This window comes from Periplaneta americana, chromosome 2 (genome assembly GCF_040183065.1).
Source record: "Periplaneta americana isolate PAMFEO1 chromosome 2, P.americana_PAMFEO1_priV1, whole genome shotgun sequence".
Taxonomy (NCBI): domain Eukaryota; kingdom Metazoa; phylum Arthropoda; class Insecta; order Blattodea; family Blattidae; genus Periplaneta; species Periplaneta americana.
The window spans coordinates 7,075,705-7,097,764 of record NC_091118.1 but is presented as its reverse complement, the minus strand read 5'-3'; the positions used below and the strand labels follow the sequence as shown (position 1 = coordinate 7,097,764).

The 22,060-nt window shown below is 37.1% G+C and overlaps 1 protein-coding gene across 6 annotated transcripts in view; it reads left to right on the top strand.

The window, feature by feature from the left end:
* LOC138712308 (meiosis-specific nuclear structural protein 1-like) overlaps positions 1 to 22,060 on the top strand; it is a 138,292-nt gene that overhangs the window by 15,059 nt on the left and 101,173 nt on the right. For 3 of the 6 annotated variants that reach the window (XM_069843958.1, XM_069843949.1, XM_069843986.1), the window contains exons 8-9: positions 2,183 to 2,257; positions 5,612 to 5,686. In XM_069843958.1, the coding sequence (XP_069700059.1) occupies positions 2,183 to 2,257; positions 5,612 to 5,686 (150 nt within the window). Of the gene's footprint in view, positions 1 to 2,182; positions 2,258 to 5,611; positions 5,687 to 5,902; positions 5,975 to 22,060 lie in introns of all 6 variants that reach the window. The other 3 variants (XM_069843941.1, XM_069843976.1, XM_069843968.1) reach the window with 2 other exon arrangements.

The window sequence follows — 22,060 nt, the reverse complement described above, 5'->3', positions numbered from 1 at the left end:
ACTGTAATTATACCTACTATTACTACTACTACTATTACTGAAGTTAATCATACTATTATTACTACTGATATTACTGTAGTTATACCTACTATTACTACTACTACTATTACTGAAGTTAATCCTACTATCATTACTACTGATATTACTGTAGTTATACCTACTATTACTACTACTACTATTACTGAAGTTAATCCTACTATTATTACTACTGATATTACTGTAGTTATACCTACTATTACTACTACTACTATTACTGAAGTTAATCCTACTATTATTACTACTGATATTACTGTAGTTATACCTACTATTACTATTACTACTATTACTGAAGTTAATCCTACTATTATTACTACTGATATTACTGTAGTTATACCTACTATTACTACTACTACTATTACTGAAGTTAATCCTACTATTATTACTACTGATATTACTGTAGTTATACCTACTATTACTACTACTACTATTACTGTAGTTATACTTATTATTACTACTACTACTATTACTGAAGTTAATCCTACTATCATTACTACTGATATTACTGTAGTTATACCTACTATTACTACTACTACTATTACTGAAGTTAATCCTACTATTACTACTACTACTATTACTGAAGTTAATCCTACTATTACTACTACTACTATTACTGTAGTTATACTTATTATTACTACTACTACTATTACTGAAGTTAATCCTACTATTATTATTACTGATATTACTGTAGTTATACCTACTATTACTACAACTGCTATTACTGCAGTTAACCCTACTATTATTACTACTGATATTAATGTAGCTATCCCTACTATTACCTCTACTGCTATTACTGTAGTTAATCATACTATTATTACCACTGATATTACTGTAGTTATCCCTACTATTACTACTAATGCTATTGCTGTAGTTAATCCTACTATTATTACTACTGATATTACTGTAGTTATCCCTACTATTACTACTACTGCTATTACTGTAGTCAACCCTACTATTATTACTACTGATATTACTGTAGATATCCCTACTATTACCACTACTGCTATTACTGTAGTTAATCCTACTATTATTACTACTGATATTGCTGTAGTTAACCCTACTATTATTACTACTGATATTACTGTAGTTATCCCTACTATTACTACACTGTTGTTAGTGTAGTTAACCCTACTATTATTACTACTGATATTACTGTAGTTATTCCTACTATTACTACTACTGCTATTATTGTAGTTAATCCTACTATTATTACTACTGATATTACTGTAGTTATCCCTACTATTACTACTATTGATATTACTGTAGTTAATCCTACTATTATTACTACTGATCTTACTATACTTATCCCTACTATCATTACTACTTTTATTATTGTAGTTATCCCTACTATTACTACTACTGCTATTACTGTAGTTAACACAACTATTATTACTGTAGTTACCCCTACTATTACTACTACTGCTATTACGGTAGTTAAACCTACTATTATTACTACTGATATTACTGTAGTTATACCTACTATTACTACTACTGCTATTACTGTAGTTAACCCTACTATTATTACTACTGATATTACTGTAGTTATCCCTACTATTACTACTACTGCTATTACTGTAGTCAACCCTACTATTCTTACTGCTTATATTACTGTAGTTGTCCCTACTATTACTACTACTACTGATATTATTATAGTTATTGCTAGTATTAGTACTACTGATATTACTTTATTTAAATTAAAGAAGTACCTAATTTCTCACGCCTTCTATTCTATAGGTGAATTCATGACATTCAATAACACTTCATGAAATTGATACTAAAACTTCGTGTTGTATTAGTAGACTATATTGTAAACCTCGTCTGTATATATTTCATCTAGACTGTGACTATAAATTAAGACTTTATAATGGTATTAAGTTTTTTGACTTGTTCCATATTCTAGCTTCCTAGCAATGAATGAATGTCATGGAATGTTAATAAGTACAATACAATACAATATCGTTGCTGTTTCTACAAATGGCATCACTATGTTCATTGCTGTTACATTTTTATACACATTTTTATAGTAAGCTTAGATAAATGCATTTGTTTATTGTGTTATTCTGTCTCAGTTCATTACCGGAAAGTTCTTTCTGTCAAAGTGGAACCCAGCTGAATGAAAACTAGTCTGAACCCGCCTTTGTTACAGTTACAGGACGAAATATTCCAGCAGCTGACACAGGAACACGAGGAAGAGAAAAAGTTGTGGCTCCAGGAGGAAAAAGTAAGTGATGAGTAGTTACCATGGTTACAATTGAGGCGGTAGGCGGGAAAAGGGCCATAAGAAAAAGTCATGTTTCTAGAAAGCAATGATTGAAAGGTTTATTTGTATATCATTGAGATTTGGATGCACTTTTATCAAGATAACAATTTTCGTACTGTTACAATAATATTTGTCTGCAAGGTTTTGGTAAATAATACATTCCGACTTTAATAGTGTTAATAAAAGAATATATTTTATTGAAAAATTTTATAGGCCTTTTTTCCAGAGCAGTTTATTTTATCAAAATACTTTCAATATAATTATATTTTAGCAGAAATTTAATATCAGCATTGAACGGCACACATTACAGATGTTTACAATTTCATAATCATTTTAGTAAAATTAAATTTCTTACATATATCTCATAGTTACGTCATAAATTGTACCGAATACGTAAAAATCAAGAATATCTGTTGGGAACAGAATACAGGCTACAGTTTATTTAATATTAATCTAGAATGGATTCACGCTCAGTTCAGTTTACAATAGTGCACATCCTGGATAGACTCATAGGCCTACTCACTTAGAGAGTAATCTTCATTGATGTTTTCTCCCAATGCAACTTTGTTTTCTTCAATAATGTTGTCAAGCCAACTGTTTAAAATATTTGAAATATGTATTGTACTTCACATTCAGTTTTTCACCAATGTTTTCTTTGTAATAATCACAGAATAACCCAATATTTATGTCTGGGTTAGTGGACAATAATGGATCTTGCTATGTGGAATCGATTGTAGGAGTGACTGCAGTAAGTCCCATTATGTTGTTGTTCATTTTATATGGTCTGTTATCATGAGAATCCCTTATTCCTCACATGTTTCACCTTTTAAAATATTCCCTTGTATTCATTTCAGTTTTTTTGGCAGACATTTTTTAGATTCCCAAAATCATTTGACGACACACCTCTTGCTGAACACCCACTCGAATCAGAGAATATGACCATGTATTTTCACGACTTGCTTTTGGAATTTAAATTACTCGCTATACTGCAGAATTACCACGGTCGCTTTGAACCGTGCCGTTACGTGTACCACCAAATTTAAGTAAATACACAATGTCACCAACATAAGAACATGACGTTGGTGTGTGGCGTAGTTGGCGGGAGAAATTTTTTTTCTCTCTCTCTCTGCCTCCTTCGTTCTGAACATTACTGACAGATAGCACCAGTGTTAGCTACAAAGTATATTTGCGCAAATATATTGCAAGTATATTACGTGACTTACTACGTGTCTTAGATGAGAGTCTCGAGACAAAACAGTTTTTTGCTATATTTCTTTTTTTTCTCTCTGTCTCTGCCTCCTTCGTTCTGAACATTATTGAGAGATAGCACCACTGTTAGCGACAATGTGTATTTGCGTAAATATTGCGAGTAAATTATGACGAGTGCCTTAGATGAGAGGCTCGGGACAGAAACAGTTTTGCTGTAGCGCATGCGCGGACCTCTCATGTAGTGGGAGCGTGATCCTTACTTGAATTTATTTTTGCGTGTACAATGCAGATTAAATTATTGAGATCCCTTCTTGCTCTGGTTACAGACCTTGCATTTATGAAGGTTAGGTTAGGTTAGCTTTGGTTAGGTTAGGTTAGCTTTGGTTAGGTTAGGTTAGCTTAGGTTAGCTTTGGTTAGGCTAGCTTAGCTTAGCTTAAGTTAGGTTAGGTTAGTTTTGATTAGGTTAGGTTAGGTTAGGTTAGCTTTGGTTAGGTTAGCTTGATTTCATTCGTCCATGTACTATTTAAATTATATAATATGACAATTTTTGATTCGTAATATTGATAAAAAAAATAATAGGCCTATAATGAAAGCGGTGAATAATTTCATGGTCCCTAAATTTTTTTTTTCGTAAAAGGCTAGGCATTTTTCTATAGGCCAGAAATAAAACAGCAATGCCGTGATAATTACGTACTTTAAGCTTTGGCGAACATTAACCGGAAATTTACTTTCGTCATTTTAATGGTATTCCGTGAAACACACCTTTTTTCCTGTTCATTTCCTTGTGATAGCCTAGTTTATGATCTTATGACATCTTCATTTTCTTTTAATGCATTAAAAAACCGCCGATGTACTACATAAAACCTTGCACTTGACTAATGGAGAAAATTATTTAAGAATATAGTCGCGAATTTGACTACCACCATTTCGACACGGCTGGGTACGGCCCGGTGACAAGTGGCCAGCGAGTAACGTCGACTATCGATATTGGTCTGCCGTGGGTATTATCCAGTTGTTCCAAATTACTTTTACGACTAGTAGATTTTTTATAACAAGTCTGCCACTGTAGCATCCTGCAGTAACTTTGTTTGCCCACTGTAAAACATTTCGAAGAGATCTTCCTGTTCATCAGCAGTGAACTTGGGGAAACATTCCTTCTGGCAGCAGAGATAATGGGTGCAACAATAGCACCTTTCGAAGTTACATACGTGATATCATGTTGTTTATTCATTTTTCTGTCCTCTCGTTTCAAGTTCATTTTCATGTCCTCTCTCCTCTTGTTTCGTTTATGTTCATTTCTTTCCATTTTGAAACAATTCAGATCGCACACAGATCACAATTGCTACACACAACACAATTATACTGCCTGCAGTGCCTACCTCAAGATGACTGTGTTGATGTCTGCCGCATTCCACAACTATGCAAAGGTGCATGGGCTCATTCAATTAGCTACCCTGCCCTCTGTGTACAATGTACTGAAAATAAACTATGTAAGCAAGTAGATTTTAAACATTCACCCGAAAAAGGGCCCATAGACCCATGGACCCTTTTTTCGGCAACCGCCTCAATTATCAAAGGCAATCCTGAGCCCCTTTCATTCAATGCGTAGTTGTGATTGTGGCGTTGGTGCTTTTAACACTGCATAATCATCAGCATCATCATTATGACGACTCGTGCTAAAGATGTTGCTTTGCTAATTGTTCAGTATGCAGTGTTGTGTACTATACGGAACTGTTGCCTATTAAGTAGATAACTTTGCCAAAGCTCACATCGTGTCTCTCTCTGCTTTCATGGAGTGGCGAGTTAAAATTTTTTATTTATTTCCAAAGATATAAGTACTTTTATCCTTTTTTTATACTTTTTTTTAGCGATGTGGTGTGGGAAGATATCGATGTTTCATCCTGTAGTGGTCCATATTTGCAAAAGTTTAAAGTCCTCCCATAATACATTTTTCATACAGGTCATACCGGTACTCACTTATAGTAGGTTTCATTTCAGTTGTTTATTGTGTCTGTTACTCTCTATTAGTTCATAATCAGACACGTATTTCTGTCAAACTGAAACCTAGCTGAATGACAGCTAGTCTGAACCCGCCTTTGTTACAGTTACAGGACGAAAAAATCAAAGAGCTGACACAGGAACACGAGAAAGAGAAAAAGTCGTGGCTACAGGAGGAAGAAGTAAGTGATGAGCTGTTACCATGGTTACACTTAGGCCTATCAGAGACATTCCTGCGCCGCATTCATTCAATGCGTAGTTGTGCTGTTATCACTGCATAATCATCAGCATCATCATTATGATAGTTGTCACTTCGCCTTCATGAAATCTTGTACTTATACTCAAACTATCACAACGCTGATCTTCCGCTGAAACAGTTTTTTTTTTTTTTGTTACAGTTTAAAGAAAGAAAGCTGGAAAGGCTGGAAAATGATTTGATAGAGTACGAGTACCGGCTGCAGTGCAAAATAGTAAGTGATGAACTGGTGCCATGGTTACATTTACCAGAGCGATTCCTTGAGATCCAGTCAGTAATTAAGTTACATGATTAAGTACAATTCGTTTTATTGCATAGGAATGTGTGATAGAGGTGATCTTATTTGAAATATAGGCTACTATATCATTATTATCACCAAAATCACCATCACCATCTGTATCGTAGTCATCATTGTTCCCTGGTTTCTTCTTACAACATGATTCTTCCAGACAATGTAACTTAACTTCCTCTGAATCAGTTCGTTTTGATTACAGTGTATAGAGGAAGATCTGGCAAATCTCAGAGATGAACTGGAAGAGAAGCGACGCCAGCAGGAAGTGGTAAGTGATGAGCTGTTACCATGGTTACAGTTGGGAGAGGGTTTCTGTTGATTCCATTCAGTGACTGCACTCATAGTTTTGTGTGCTGAGTAGATGAATTTCAACTTAATTACCTGCATTATTTACATCATCGTCGTTATAGTTGTTTTTCCTATGAATCTTACGAATAACTGAGGAAGAAAATGTGGGGGGGGGGGGGAGTGAGGGGAAAAGGTGAAAGGATCTAGAATGCTGGTCCTTGTTCATAGCAGTTGTAGCAGAATGTTTGGATATTTAATGAATTTCATCAGCAACGGAAGAACTGCAAACAACACATCTCTGAAGAATATTAAGCCGGCACAAATTTTGTTCTTTACTCGTGCGGCTTGGATGTAATAGAAGGAGACAAGTAAGTTGATCCAAGCTATCACTTTCTACAACTACTGCTACAGGAACTTAGAAAACGTACACAGTGCCGGTAATAAGTTCCAGTGTGTTGAATCTAAAGGAGAATTTAGAATTTTAGAGTCAAGCCAATAAATAATCTGCTACCTCACCGAAGAACTTGGTTCACACTTTGATAAGTTCATGTGATGAATAAAATTGGAAAATATAATTACAAAATTTAGCCTACTCGTTTCTTCCAACATTAATAAGCAGTTTATCATGACTGACAATTATTTATTTCCTGTATAAACAAATTCGAAGTACAAATACTTACAATAAATGCCAATTCTGCAATTACTTAGGAAGAATCGCACAGTGTAAATTCGTCATTTATCCCCAAAGACAGGTCGACATTTAGGGCATGCTGAGGATGAAGCTGTAATAATAATAAAATAATAATAAAATAATAATAATAATAATAATAATAATAATGCTTTAATATTTTTTGTGGATTTAAGACAGTAAAACATTCTCTTGAACTCTACCTAAGGAAGAAAAATCTCCAGTGAGCTGGAGGACATTAAGAAAAGTCTTTTGACGTGAGAAGCTACTTCGTGATGTTTTCAGTGTAAGTTCTACTGATGCAAATAAGCCTACCAATGCCATTTGTACAGCTAGTGATATTACAACCCCTAGTACGGCCACTTGTACTGCTACTGTTACTACTATTGATATTAATGCCGTTAATACTGCTGCTTGTACTGCTAATGTTATTACTAGTGAATCAACTTTTACTGCTAGTGTCAATGGTACTGTTAATGTTACTAGTACTGACATTACTGCCACTGGTACTTGTAGTACTACTGTTACTACTAATATTACTTCCATTGCTGATACTTCTAAGGCTCATTATGGAAATCCATAAGTCGCCACGACAATGGACTTAACACTTTAGGAAAATTTGAAGGAAACCATAGGCAGATGGTAGTCTCAATTTAGTCTCAATTACATTTTCTGAAAAAAAAAAATTGTGCCTTCGTTGGAGAAGTTCTTTGATGTTGATATGAGGATGGAGAACCACGCCTTGAGTTGAGTCTAGTGCTGGAAATCTACGTCATTATAGAATAGGATCCTCTTACAGAACGATAGTGTGCCTACTTGAAGTGCCTGGGTGGTGCTGATATAGTGGACTGGGTCTTATGTGTTAAATTATATTGTGTATTCTTATTGTAATGTGTATAAAATTGTATTGTGTATTGTGTAATTGTATTGTGTATTGCTTATCATTTTTTTGTGTATTGTTTATATTGTGTATACCACTGCCACCGGGTTCTTGACCACTTGCAGTGTAAATAAATACATACATACTACCAATATTACTCCCATTGCTGATACTTCTAAGGCTCATTATGGAAATCCATAAGTCATCACGACAATGGCCTTAACACTGTAGGAAAGCGTGAAGAAAACCATAGCCAGGATGGTAGCCTCAATTTAGTCTCATTTACATTTTCTGGAATTAAAATTGTGCCTTCGTTGGAGAAGTTCTTTGATGTTGATTTGAGGATGGAGAACCACGCCATGAGTCTAGTCCAGTGCCGGAATTCTACGTGATTGAAGGATAGGATCCTGCTAACAGAACGATAGTGTGCCTACTAGAAGTGCCAGGGTGGTCTGCTATACTGAACTGGGTCTTATGTGAAAACCTCTGTCTGAACATTAAACGTTGGTAGCTGTTGTCTGTATTCAGAATGATGAAACATATCAGTGGCGATATTCCTAAAGTTTAACAACCAGTTCTCTCATGTGTACCTACGTTAAGTATATATGATACTTGCAAATATTACCTATAGATAATATAACAACCTGTTCCTCCGAACCGGTGCGAACCGGCTGAATATCAGCACTGTATATACCGAGCAATCAGTTTCTTTCCTTCCTGTAATTCGATGTTTGAATTAAACATCACCTAACTGAACTTTCTGTAACCTAGAACTATTTTTATTACAGATATACGAGAAAGAGTTGCAAATCCTCAGAAAAGATTTGGAAATAGAGCGAGGGATGAGGCTCCAGCTGGAAGAAGTAAGTGTGAGCTGTTACCATGGTTACTGATACGAGAGGGCTTACGAAGCTCCATTCAATTACAGCATAGGCTATTTCTGTGTTCAGCAAAGCTGCATATCAAATAATAATAATAATAATAATAATAATAATAATAATAATAATAATAATAATAATAATAATAATAATAATAATAATAATAATCAACTATATCATCATTATCATTATAATCAGCATGGTAATCATGTTTCTAGTCAATTTACCACACATCCACCTGAGCTTCCTCTGAACCAGATTTGTTTTCAATTATAGAGTAAAGAGGAAGAACTTGAACTCCCGAGAGCAGAACTGGAAGAAAACGAAGAGGAATTGAAGAAGATGGCAGAGGGCCAGAAAACAGCAGTAAGTGTGACCTGTTGCCATGGTTACAGTTACTGAGCAATGATTGATACAAACTGGTACAACAGAGATTGCGACCAGCTGCAGTTGGGGAGCAAACTTAATTTCAGTTTTCAGACTAGAACTGCTACCACTACAACTATCACTATTACTGTCACTGTTAGTACCACTGTTACACGGTTGCACTTGACATTAATTATTATTTTGTTAGTGCAAACTCAGAGTAAAAATTCCGACAATAATCGTCTCTAAGAAGTTGCTTACTTCATACATGATAAAACCGTATAACTGCAAAGTAGACAACAGGTAGCATACCCAAAATCTTTGCACAAACACTTCAGAAAGAGATTAAGATGTGAGGACAGTCACGTGATCTACCCTTATCGAAAGTTGAAACAATGCGAAACCCTTAGTAAGTTTGTCAACTCGTCTTCCTAGCATATGAAATACCTACTTTTCTGGAATTCGCCCACCTCATCCCTTAGCCATGGCTACAATTTGTGCAAGTGAGAGAGTAACTGTTTACTTCTCTTTTTAAAATTTTGTAACCCGAATACAATTGCGGCCAGTCTGCAGTTCAGTTGCAGTTTCTTTACTGAGTTTCTAGATGAAACTTGTCTGTTTAGTTTGCTAAAGAAAAAATCAGATTTCTATGGCCTATGACAAAAAGTGAAACTCCATTATGTCATAGGCCTACTGTATTAGAATTTGAGAGGTAAACTAGGTGAAACGTTTGGATTTAAATTGAACGATCGTGGAGAAGTGTTTGACAGAAAAAAATGTCGTGTTTAGTGATGCAGAAAACATTGTTACTCAACATAGAGCGGCACTTAATTCGGAGCATGTGAATGCACTCACATGTTTAAAATCATGGATGAAGCAGTATTAGCTAGGTGAGTCTTCATACTTTTTTATTTTGTTTATCTCAAAAATTCGCGGAGAAACTGACACAATAAATTACAAGCCTACATAATAAATATGTTAATAAATAACTAAACTATTATTGTTTTGTAATACAACGATACAGTATGTATATGTATATGCGTACTACATTTCATACTTATGCTTATCATCAAACACAAATTAATTTAACAATAATTTTGTATTACAATATATTAAAACCTTTTTTTCAAATCGATCAAAACTCGATTAACCGATTAAATTCAAATCGTTAATCGATTAAGTACATATTCAATCGATTGACAGGACTAATTAAAATTGTCTATGTTCTGTTATCTTCCTCTGCCCCAAATTTCTCTCCCGTTCACCATTCCTTCCAGTGCATCCTTCAGTAGGCAGTTTCTTCTCAGCCAGTGACCCAGCCAATTCCTTTTCCTCTTACTGATCAGTATCAGCATCATTTTTTCTTCACCCACTCTTTCCAACACAGCTTCATTTCTTATTCTGTCTGTCCATTTCACACACTCCATTCTTCTCCATATCCACTTTTCAAATGTTTCCATTCGCTCCTCTATATGTTCGTCGTAATGTCCATGTTTTTGCCCAACAAAGTTCGAAACTCCACACAAAGCACTTCACTAGTGTCTTCTTATTTTTTTTCTTTTTCCAGAGTCTCGCAGCTCATGTTACTGCTTATAGCACACCCCAAGTATTGAAGCTGTCCACTTGCTCTACCGTCTCAGTTCGTTTTCGCATGTAGGCAGGGCTGCATATTTCAATGACTCTTTCCTGACTATCATGTAAAATGTGAACCATTAGAACGCAACTGTCTCGAAATAAATTCCATATCCATCTCTGACTGTGATAATTGTTTTGAAATTCTTCTTGAAAATACTCAATTAGCTGTTGTTTAAAATTGTGTAGGCCTAAACTCAACTGCATGTCCACAGACACAAACTCAGGACTTGTTGTATCATGCGGTATGAAGTTACATTTTTCTCGAGTTCTTTAATGTTTATCCTTCACGTTTCTTTTGTGATGTGATTTCGATTAGATATAAAGTTTGCTTGTATGTAAATGCGTCGATTTTATCTGTATGTTAACAGTTTGGCCATGCAAACTAATAGCCTATTTAAAGTGTTTAATTGTCACCAGGGAAGGCCAATTTAAGAAGCCAGGATAATAATTAGAATATAGATTGCCATATTTCTTGTCTTTCAAGTAGGCTTCACTTTAGTAGGTTATTTTATGACGCTTTATCAACATCTTAGGCTATTTAGCGTCTGAATGAGATGAAGGTGATAATGCCGGTGAAGTGAGTCCAAGGTCCAACACCGAAAGTACCCAGCATTTGCTCATATTGGGTTGAGGGAAAACCCCAGAAAAAACCTCAACCAGGTAATTTGCCCCGACCGGGAATCGAACCCGAGTCACCTGGTTTCGCGGATAGACGCGCTAACCGTTACTCCACAGGTGTGGACTTCAAGTAGGCCCTATAGGTAGGCCTACATTAGAAGTTTATTGTAATTACAGGTTTTGAGTAAAATTATGCTTTTTTTTTTTCGTTTTTACAGGAGTTTGTATTTTCGAATAAGGTTAACTACCCTATCGCTATGGTAGTTGGATGTCGCAAACAAATTCTTGCCCAAAAGTTGGTCTCGCCTTTAAGAAGTTCTGTTCTCATTGGTCTAGATTGGGCCATTTATTTCCGGGCTTTTCATGGCAATCTGAACTACGTATCAGTTGGGTCGATGACACGCTGTCTATTTCTTTAGGGCTTATAATCGAAATTCAGATCATGATTGTGAACGGTAATTGATCTGTGACGCATTTCTGAACACCTCATAGGAAAATGCAGATTATGTTGTGGCAATTTGTCTCAGAAGTCATCATAACGTTTGCTTAAAAACCTTACGAAAAGCATTACTTAGGATGAGGGTTTACATGACGTAAAAGCTTCCACCTGAGCATTATTCTAGACGCTGGCAGCTGTTGTCAGTATTCCCGACGCTGTACATTGGGCCATCAGCTTCATTCATTTGTGAAAGCTGTAGCTTCAAGTCAGATTGTCACCTAACCAGCTGAGCTTCCTCTGATTCAGAATTATTATTATTACAGGCAAGCAAGAAACGGACAAGCCTCAAACGATATCTACTGCCCAAGATAATGAAGAGGCGCCAGCAGGAAGCAGTAAGTACGACCTGTTGCCATGGTTACAGTTAAACAGCAATGACGGACACTAACTGTCACCACTACCACTAATACAGTAGAACCCCGATTATTCGCCTTCTCGGATAACTGAAAACTAGGCTAACACGGACATAAAAATGTTGTTGACAAATGTTACAGTGTCATTAAACATCTTACAGAGGAAAACACTTTTACACTTATTTTTGCAGTAAATAATTTACATTACTGTACTGTACATTATACCTGTAGTCAACCTGCCTATATTGCCGTTAAATTTAAATTAAATCAAAAGTGAAAAAGGTACTGCACTGTAACAAGAACTGAGTCACTAGACCCAACCAATACCTTTTTCTCTCCCTGATCAGTTTCACCATCTTCTATCGCAATTGCTGACATTATTATGACTAGTATCACAATTACTGACAATACTGTAGTTGTGTACTGTCACTACTACTCACATTACTGTAGTTATGGCTATTGTCACTACTACTGACATTACTGTACTTATGGCCAAAGACACTACTACTTACATTACTGTAGTTATGGCTACTGTCAGTACTACTGACATTACTGTATTTATGCTACTGTCACTACTACTGACATTACTGTAGTTATGGCTACTGTCACTACTACTCACATTAATGTAGTTATGGCTACTGTCACTACTACTGACATTACTGTAGTTATGCTGTTGTCACTACTACTGACATTACTGTAGCTATGGCTACTGTCACTACTACTGAAATTACTGTAATTATGGCTACTGTCACTACTACTCACATTAATGTAGTTATGGCTACTGTCACTACTACTGAAATTACTGTAATTATGGCTACTGTCACTACTACTCACATTAATGTAGTTATGGCTACTGTCACTACTACTGACATTACTGTAGTTATAGCTACTGTCACTACTACTGAAATTACTGTAATTATGGCTACTGTCACTACTACTGAAATTACTGTAATTATGGCTACTGTCACTACTACTCACATTAATGTAGTTATGGCTACTGTCACTACTACTGACATTACTGTAGTTATGCTGTTGTCACTACTACTGACATTACTGTAGTTATGGCTACTGTCACTACTACTGACATTACTGTAGCTATGACTACTGTCACTACTACTCACATTGCTGTAGTTATGGCTACTGTCACTACTATTGACATTACTGTAGTTATGGCTACTGTCACTACTACTCACATTACTGTAGTTACGGCTACTGTCACTACTACTCACATTTTGTAGTTATGGCTGCTGTCACTACAACTCACATTACTGTAGTTATGGCTACCCTCACTACTACTGTCATTGTAGTTATGCTACTGTCACTACTACTGACATTACTGTAGTTATGGCTACTGTCACTACTACTGACATTACTGTAGTTATGGCTACTGTCACTACTACTGATATTATTGTAGTTATGCTACTGTCACTACTACTGACATTATTGTAGTTATGGCTACTGTCACTACTACTGACATTACTGTAGTTATGGCTACTGTCACTACTACTGATATTATTGTAGTTATGCTACTGTCACAACTACTGAAATTACTATAGTTATGGCTACTGTCACTACTACTGATATTATTGTAGTTATGCTACTGTCACTACTACTGACATTATTGTAGTTATGGCTACTGTCACTACTACTGACATTACTGTAGTTATGGCTACTGTCACTACTACTGATATTATTGTAGTTATGCTACTGTCACAACTACTGAAATTACTGTAGTTATGGCTACTGTCACTACTACTGATATTATTGTAGTTATGCTACTGTCACTACTACTGACATTATTGTAGTTATGGCTACTGTCACTACTACTGACATTACTGTAGTTATGGCTACTGTCACTACTACTGATATTATTGTAGTTATGCTACTGTCACAACTACTGAAATTACTGTAGTTGTGGCTACTGTCACTACTACTGCCATCAGCTCCACTCAGCCTAGTAAACTATCACCTAGCTGACTGAGCTTCCTCTGACCAGATTGTTTTGTCTGCTGCAGGAGCTCAGAGCTGCGGCTGAGGTCAGGGCCAACCTGGAGCAGAAGGACAGCCAAGGCAGGACTGAGCTACACCGGGCAGCGGAGTGGGGGGACACACACAGGGTGCAGCTGCTCCTGGATGCAGGCAGCCTGGTGAACGCCGTGGATTATTATGGCAGCACGCCCTTGCAGCTGGCAGCAAAGCGAGGCCGCCAGGATGCGTGCAGGGCGCTGCTGGCTGCCGGGGCGCGGCCGGATGTGAAGGAAGGATATCTTGGCCGCACTGCTCTGCATGTGGCTGCAATCAGTGGGCACCCTGCAGTGTGTGAGCTGCTGCTGGCAGCTGGGGCGCGGCCCAACGAGCCTGATGCAGACCAGTGGACTGCACTGCACGGTGCAGCATGTCGTGGCCGCGCCCCAGTGGTGCAGCTGCTGTTGCAGCATGGCGCTGAGCGGGGGGCGAGGGATAAGAAGGGACAGACGGCCCTGGACCTGGCGCGTCAGTGGGGGCACACAGAAGTGGCGGCCATGCTGCAGGGCTGAGCAGGCGCAGTGCTGCCAACACGACAGCATTACCTTTATATCACAGTAACCAGCGGGAATGTGTTGTGTTGGCATCACTGCCCTGCGTGTAATGCTGTTACTTCATTGCTCTAGGCTGTCGTTACTCTCGTGTTGTGTGGCTTTGTTGTGGTTGGAGTTTGACACGCCACTGATACCTTGTGAATATTATTATTATTATTATTATTATTATTATTATTATTATTATTGTTATTATTATTATTAACAATATTGAATTATCTTTGTGTTTATTGTTCAAATTAATGTACGAAATATTCAAATAAAAATAGGGGAAAATTATTTATGTTGGTGTCACTGTCGGTTTAAATCATACAAGATTCTTGTTATTGTGTGACTGTGAAACGCCACTGATCCTTCAGCATCTCATTTGGACTATTTCAAGCACAGTAAATATGCCTATGCCGCCTCATACTGTTCGATGACCTTGATACGCCACTGACTGCCTCTAATTTTCCTGCTGCTCACATGCACATCAATACTAAGGTCATTTTTATGCCTATATTTATTCACAATATCTATGTGAACGAAAGCATTTCCGTTGGCATCACTGTTCCTCAACCAACTCTACATTCACGCCTAGAAGCTTGTCCTAATTACGTTGATAAAGTACGCCACTGATAACTTGAAAAAAGTTAAGCAGTATTTACGGTCGTGTACGCTGTGATCGCCATACTTATATGCAAAGAGATGAGTGTCAAATTAAACAGTTAGGCCTAACTTAGGGAAAAACGTAATACGGCGAACGCTAAGCTCCGCCCACGACCCCTTTCCACTTTTCCCCTACAAGCTCACCACACACTCTACGTGATAGGCTAGTGTTATGTCGAATGCACATTTCATGTGGGTGGGGATAACTTCCCCTACTGGCATTCGCCGTATTACGTTTTCTTTATATGTCAGATAGACTATGAGAAGAAAACTTGCCTACAAACATTAACTTAGGCCTAGATCTAGCCTAGGTACACAAAATAGGCGTAGGCCTGTAGGTAACATCCTTCAGTACGGTATCAGACATTTACAATTAGTACAGACGGCATCGGACACCCCTGACATATTTTTCGCCATTCAGTGACTCTACATAGCCTACATAATTAACGTCAGTCACAAATGACCCGGAGTTATTCTTTCAACTCGCCTCCAGTGCCGACGTCAGTATGCGGTACTGACGTTAGTTTGCCTCTCTACTTTTGTTTTCGTGTACCCCTCAATCGATGTGGGCCTGCATTACACCAGAATGAATCTGGAAATGTAAAATGACGACCTGCAAGAAATTTAGTCCACCAGCAAGTTCAGGCCTACTCGCGAAATATTAGGCCTACAGTAGATATAGACCTATCTAGCTTATATATACTTTCGAGTTCAATTTCCAGTTTGTAATTTGGTAGGCCTGCAACTTGTGGTCTGTGTTATCTCACTAAAGACTTCGATTTCTTATGGTTTTATAAAACCCGGAGGTTCATTGCCGCTCTCACATAAGCCCGCCATTGGTCCCTATCCTGTGCAAGATTAATCCACTCCCTACCATCATATCCCACCTGCCTCAAATCCATTTTAATACGCCTGTTATCCTCCCATCTACACCTTGGTCTAATGAAAGTTCTTCTCCGTTCAGGTGTGCCAACTAACACTCTATATGCATTTCTGAAATGACTCATATGTGCTATATGCCCTGCCCATCTCAAACGTCTGGATTTAATGTTCCTAATTATGTCAGGTGAAGACTACAATGCATGCAGTTCTGCGTTGTGTAACTTCCTCCATTCTCCTGTAACTTCATCCCTCTTAGCCCCAAATATTTTCCTAACCACCTTATTCTCAAACACCCTTAATCTCTGTCCCTCTCTCAAAGTGAAAGTCCAAGTTTCACAACCATACAGAACAATCGGTAATATAGAGGTTATGCAATACATATAATTTTTATCGTACATGAATCATAAATCTCTTTATACTCGACCATGTCGAAATGTAGTAATTATACACCTGGTAGCAGTCCTTCAATGCATGTCATTAAGGTACACCTACTCATTAAAGTACAGGTGTTCAGCCAATGACAAGTCAGCTTTGTACCGTTATAAAACCTCAGCCAATGACAAGTCAGCTTTGTACCGTTATAAAACCGCAAGTATCGATTATTCTCGGATATGCAATCGAAAGCGAATTATCGAAAAGTCACGGAGGCTGGAAATCCAATACTGTCGGAGAAGGTTAAGTTGTGTTACTATAATAATTAGAGTTAATTGTAAATAATATTCAAACAAATTCAATTTGTCATCTCGTTTTTCAATTCTAAATGAATTTTTAGGTTATACCAGATTAACGTTCATCTTATTCTGTGCCAAGGTCAATGAAATTCGGCCTCGGAAAAAATCAATACTTTCGCGTCTGCGCACATCTCACAATTCAAGTCAGTTCGCACATAACCATAATTTTCAATAGTTTCAAGTTAGAAATATGGTCGAGGATAAAAATCGTATGAAACTTGACTATAATGGCAATTAAGACACTCGTATGAAAATTATGAAAATCGCTTGCGCTCGTTTCATAAACAATCATATTTGCGTCTTACTTACTACCATTATAGGCTCGTTGCATAATATACTATACTATTGTAGCTACTGAAGTTCCTAATATTGTTTGTTATGCATCACCAGACTAAACGCCATGTCTCTAGTCTATATTTCTGTAATGTATGTCGATATTGAATACAGCGTCTACAAAACTTAGAAAATGCGTGTATATGATAACAGGAAAACTTATTTAATTGATTCAGAAAATTAAATGAATCAATATTCATAGATAAGCAACATTTTGTATCAATACAAGCAGTGACGTAATTTGGATGTAAACATTTACTAAAACCTGCTTCTGCAAAGTTGTGAAGTCACTTCATGTATTGACGCATAATAGGGTGCACATTATTTTGGACTGTTATTTTGTTGTGCTGTACTCGTGTGATTCTCAAAAGTCGCTTGCCAATTGGGAAAAGCCAGCCTTCAGGCAATCCCCCGCACTACAGATGTGGTGAAGAAGTTGCCTAACCATCACGGCGATATTGAAGTAGAGTAAGTTAATAATTCACAGAGTCTGATTGTGTGACGATATTTGTAGGCTGTTTTGTCATAACAACACAGACTCTGGCCCTTAGCTGGCATGGTTCGTGTTACGTCTGGAATTCTTTATTCTGGTATTAGTTAAGCAGGATTTGTTTAATTATTAAGTATTGGGGGATTTCAACGCTAAAGTAGGACAGGAGGTTATTTTTAAACCAACAATTGGAAAAGAGAGCCTACACGTAAGTAGTAATGAAAATGGAGTTAGGTTAGTCAACTTTGCCACATCAAAAAATTTAATTGTCAATCACTTTGCCACATCAAAAAATTTAATTGTCAAGAGTACAACATTCCCCCATAATGATATACATAAATATACTTGGACTTCTCCAGACGGAATGACACAAAAAAAAACTACGGGCTAAAGCAGGGAGATGTACTATCACCTTTACTTTTTAACTTTGCTCTAGAATATGCCATTAGGAAAGTCCAGGATAACAGAGAGGGTTTGGAATTGAACGGGTTACATCAGCTGCTTGTCTATGCGGATGACGTGAATATGTTAGGAGAAAATCCACAAACAATTAGGGAAAACGCGGAAATTTTACTTGAAGCAAGTAAAGAGATAGGGTTGGAAGTAAATCCCGAAAAGACTAAGTATATGATTATGTCTCGTGATCAGAATATTGTACGAAATGGAGCTATAAATGTTGGAGATTTATCCTTCGAAGGGGTGGAAAAATTCAAATATCTGGGAGCAACAGTAGCAAATATAAATGACACTCGGGAGGAAATTAACGCAGACTAAATATGGGAAATGTCTGTTATTATTCGGTTGAGAAGCTTTTATCATCCAGTCTGCTATCAAAAAATCTGAAAGTTAGAATTTATAAAACAGTTATATTACCGGTTGTTCAGATTGATTGTGAAACTTAGACTCTCACTTTGAGAGAGGAACAGAGATTGAGGGTTTTTGAGAATAAGGTTCTTAGGAAAATATTTGGGGCTAAAAGGGATGAAGTTACAGGAGAATGGAGAAAGTTACACAACGCAGAGCTGCATGCATTGTATCCTTCAGCTGACATAGTTAGGAACATTAAATCCAGACGTTTGAGATGGGCAGGGCATGTAGCACGTGTGGGCGAATCCAGAAATGCATACAGAGTGTTAGTTGGGAGGCCAGAGGGGAAAAGACCTTTGGGGAGGCCGAGACGTAGATGGGAGGATAATATTAAAATGGATTTGAGGAAGGTGGGATATGATGATAGAGACTGGATTAATCTTGCTCAGGATAGGGACCAATCACGGGCTTATGTGAGGGCGGCAATGAACCTCCGTGTTCCTTAAAAGCCAGTAAGTAAGTAAGTATAATTCAATCGACCCCCTAACTAAGAGCCAACTGGCTAGTCTCTTAAATTAGGACAAGTCATCCTACCTAAGGTATTTCCTTGGTTTTGCTAAGGCGCTAAGACAAATGAAGGATACATACATACATACATTTATAGTTGCATCAGTTTGTATAGTTACCAGGAAAGTAAAATCTGTATACTTCTGCCATCTGCTGAGATGTTGGAAAACTAACTGCTGCATTAAACGCAGAATGTAAGATGCCATATTATACGCTACATACCTAATTTTTAAACAAAATGTCAGTTACCATGTTTTACGCCCGAGTCGCTCAAATGTCGGAATGAGCCACGGACCTGCATGCCCTTCTCTGTAAAGTCTCCGTAATTTTTGCGCTAAATTCTGGACATAAACGCCCTGTCTCAGTGTTGCAGGAGCGAGGTTATTAAGCTCTACTTGCACTGTGAAAGGACAGAGAACCTTTGAATTTGCATATTTAGAAATCGCGGTGTCTCTTCTGGCGGGCTTGACTTGCCTTAGCCATCGAACATCACACGAACGAGTTTTATCGACTCCACTTGCACTGCGAAAGGACAAAGTTCCTTCCAATGTGCAGGATTACACCTTCCGCCATTTCTTTCTTGTCCTGCAGTATATATCTTGAAGCAACAGTAACAAATAGTCTGAATAACTCGAGAGGAAATTAAACGCAGAATAAATGTGAAAACCTGTAATCATCCAGTCTGCTGTCAAAAAAGCTGAAAGTTAGAATTGATAAAACAGTTATATTACCGGTTGTTCTTTATGGTTGTGAAACTTGGACTCTCACTTTGAGAGAGGAACAATGGTTGAAGGTGTTCGTGAATAAGGTGCTTAGGAAAATATTTAGGGCTAAGAGGGATGAAGTTACAGGAGAATGTAGAAAGTTACACAACACAGAACTGCACGCATTGTATTCTTCACCTGACATAATGAGGAACATTAAATCCAGACGTTTCAGATGGGCACGGCATGTAGCACGTATGGGCGAATCCAGAAATGCATATAGAGTGTTAGTTCGGAGACCTGAGGGGAAAAAGAACTTTGGGGAGGCCGAGACGTAGATGGGAGGATCTTAGTATTAAAATAGATTTTAGTGAGGTGTTATATGATGGAAGGGACTGGATTAATCTTGCTGAGGAAACGGACAGATGCCGGGTTTATGTGAACCTCCGGCTTCTCTAAAAGTCTTTTCTAAGTAAGTCAACCTACCGATTCCAGTGATGGTGTATATTTACACCTCTGAATTTTAGGGGATTACCCCTTATCACTCCATTGTTTTTCCTAAACACATGGCGACACCCCTTACTTCTGAATGGTCTCTCTGTCTACCCCCATTCATCCCTGTACACTTTTCTGATTGGTTTTCGTCCAGCCTGCCCCGCTGTTGCAACCTCTGTGCAGAATGATGTGAAAGTGAAGCAGTAGTTAAAGTTTAGTAAAAACAGTCACTGACGGACCATCCGAACTGTTCAAAACAACAACAGCTGATTGAATTTTCTGTCCCTTCACTTCTTCTCCAAGTATCCCTGCATTTTAGTTTCAAATTGAACCTCCATCTTCAGACATCATTTTAAATGGGATTATAACCTTTCTTTTATAGAAATCTACTTGGATTGTTTCATCAGTTTAACTCGATAAAGTGATTATTGGAGTTTACCTATTATTAACTCTTAACTTGTTATGCAAGTTACATACAAGCCTCACCTCTCAGGTATGGACCATTATATTAACATTATGTTCATAAACAGCAAGTGGGACGACGCCATGTCGAGACCAATGATGAAGTTGCCATGGGTTACCAGATCCTGGATTTACTGCAGGGCTGCTTACCAGTTGCTGGAAACAGAAGAAGCCCTCCGCTGCACTTATTAGAAATAAATATAAAGTAATTACATAATTAAAATAGAATATTGGGTCCAGGGAACATTCGTGTTTGATAGAAGAATAAATCGTTAATATGTCACTTAATTTAAATTGTATTTAAATAATTAAAATGCTATCATTTAGGACCAGACACCACTCATTTGGTGCAAATATAATTCGTTCAACATTTTTCTAAATTAGTCTTGAATGCATCCTTTAATAAATCACTGCAAATTAATAGAGTTGATTGTGTAAAAATGTAAGAATTCACGATCTCCTACTGTCATAGAATGAATAAATTTGCTTTTCTTCCTACTAAAAAATTTAATATTTTGCTCGTAGCAGTTACGGAACAACGACACTATAATCTGAGGCGGCGGTGGAAATATATTGTATTGTTATTTTAAAACTCTTGTATATCCTTAAATATCACTCCTATCAAAATTTTGCCTAGAATAAAACTTATCGGAAATAATGTTTAAAGAAACTTTTGTTATGTAACATTTTTTCCAAAAAATCAATAATAAGCGAGATATATCCGTTTATTTAATTCAGGCCCCCTTATAACCCCCCTTTTAAATAAGGTATTTTGAATGCTATATAGCCTAAAATCTTAGTTACAACGAACTTAATTTATATTCCAATTTTCATTGAAACGCGTTCAGCCATTATCGCGTGAAAAGGTAACAAACATCCAGACAGACAGACTTAAATATCAGTCCTATCAAAATTTAGCCCGGATTGAAACTTATCGGAAATCATTTTTAAAGAAACTTTTGTTATGTAACATTTTTCACAAAAATCAGTAATAAGCGAGATATTTCGGTTTATTTAATTCAGGCCCCCTTATAACCCCCATTTTAAATAAAGTATTTTGAATGCCATATAGCCTAAAATCTAAGTTACAACGAACTTAATTTATGTT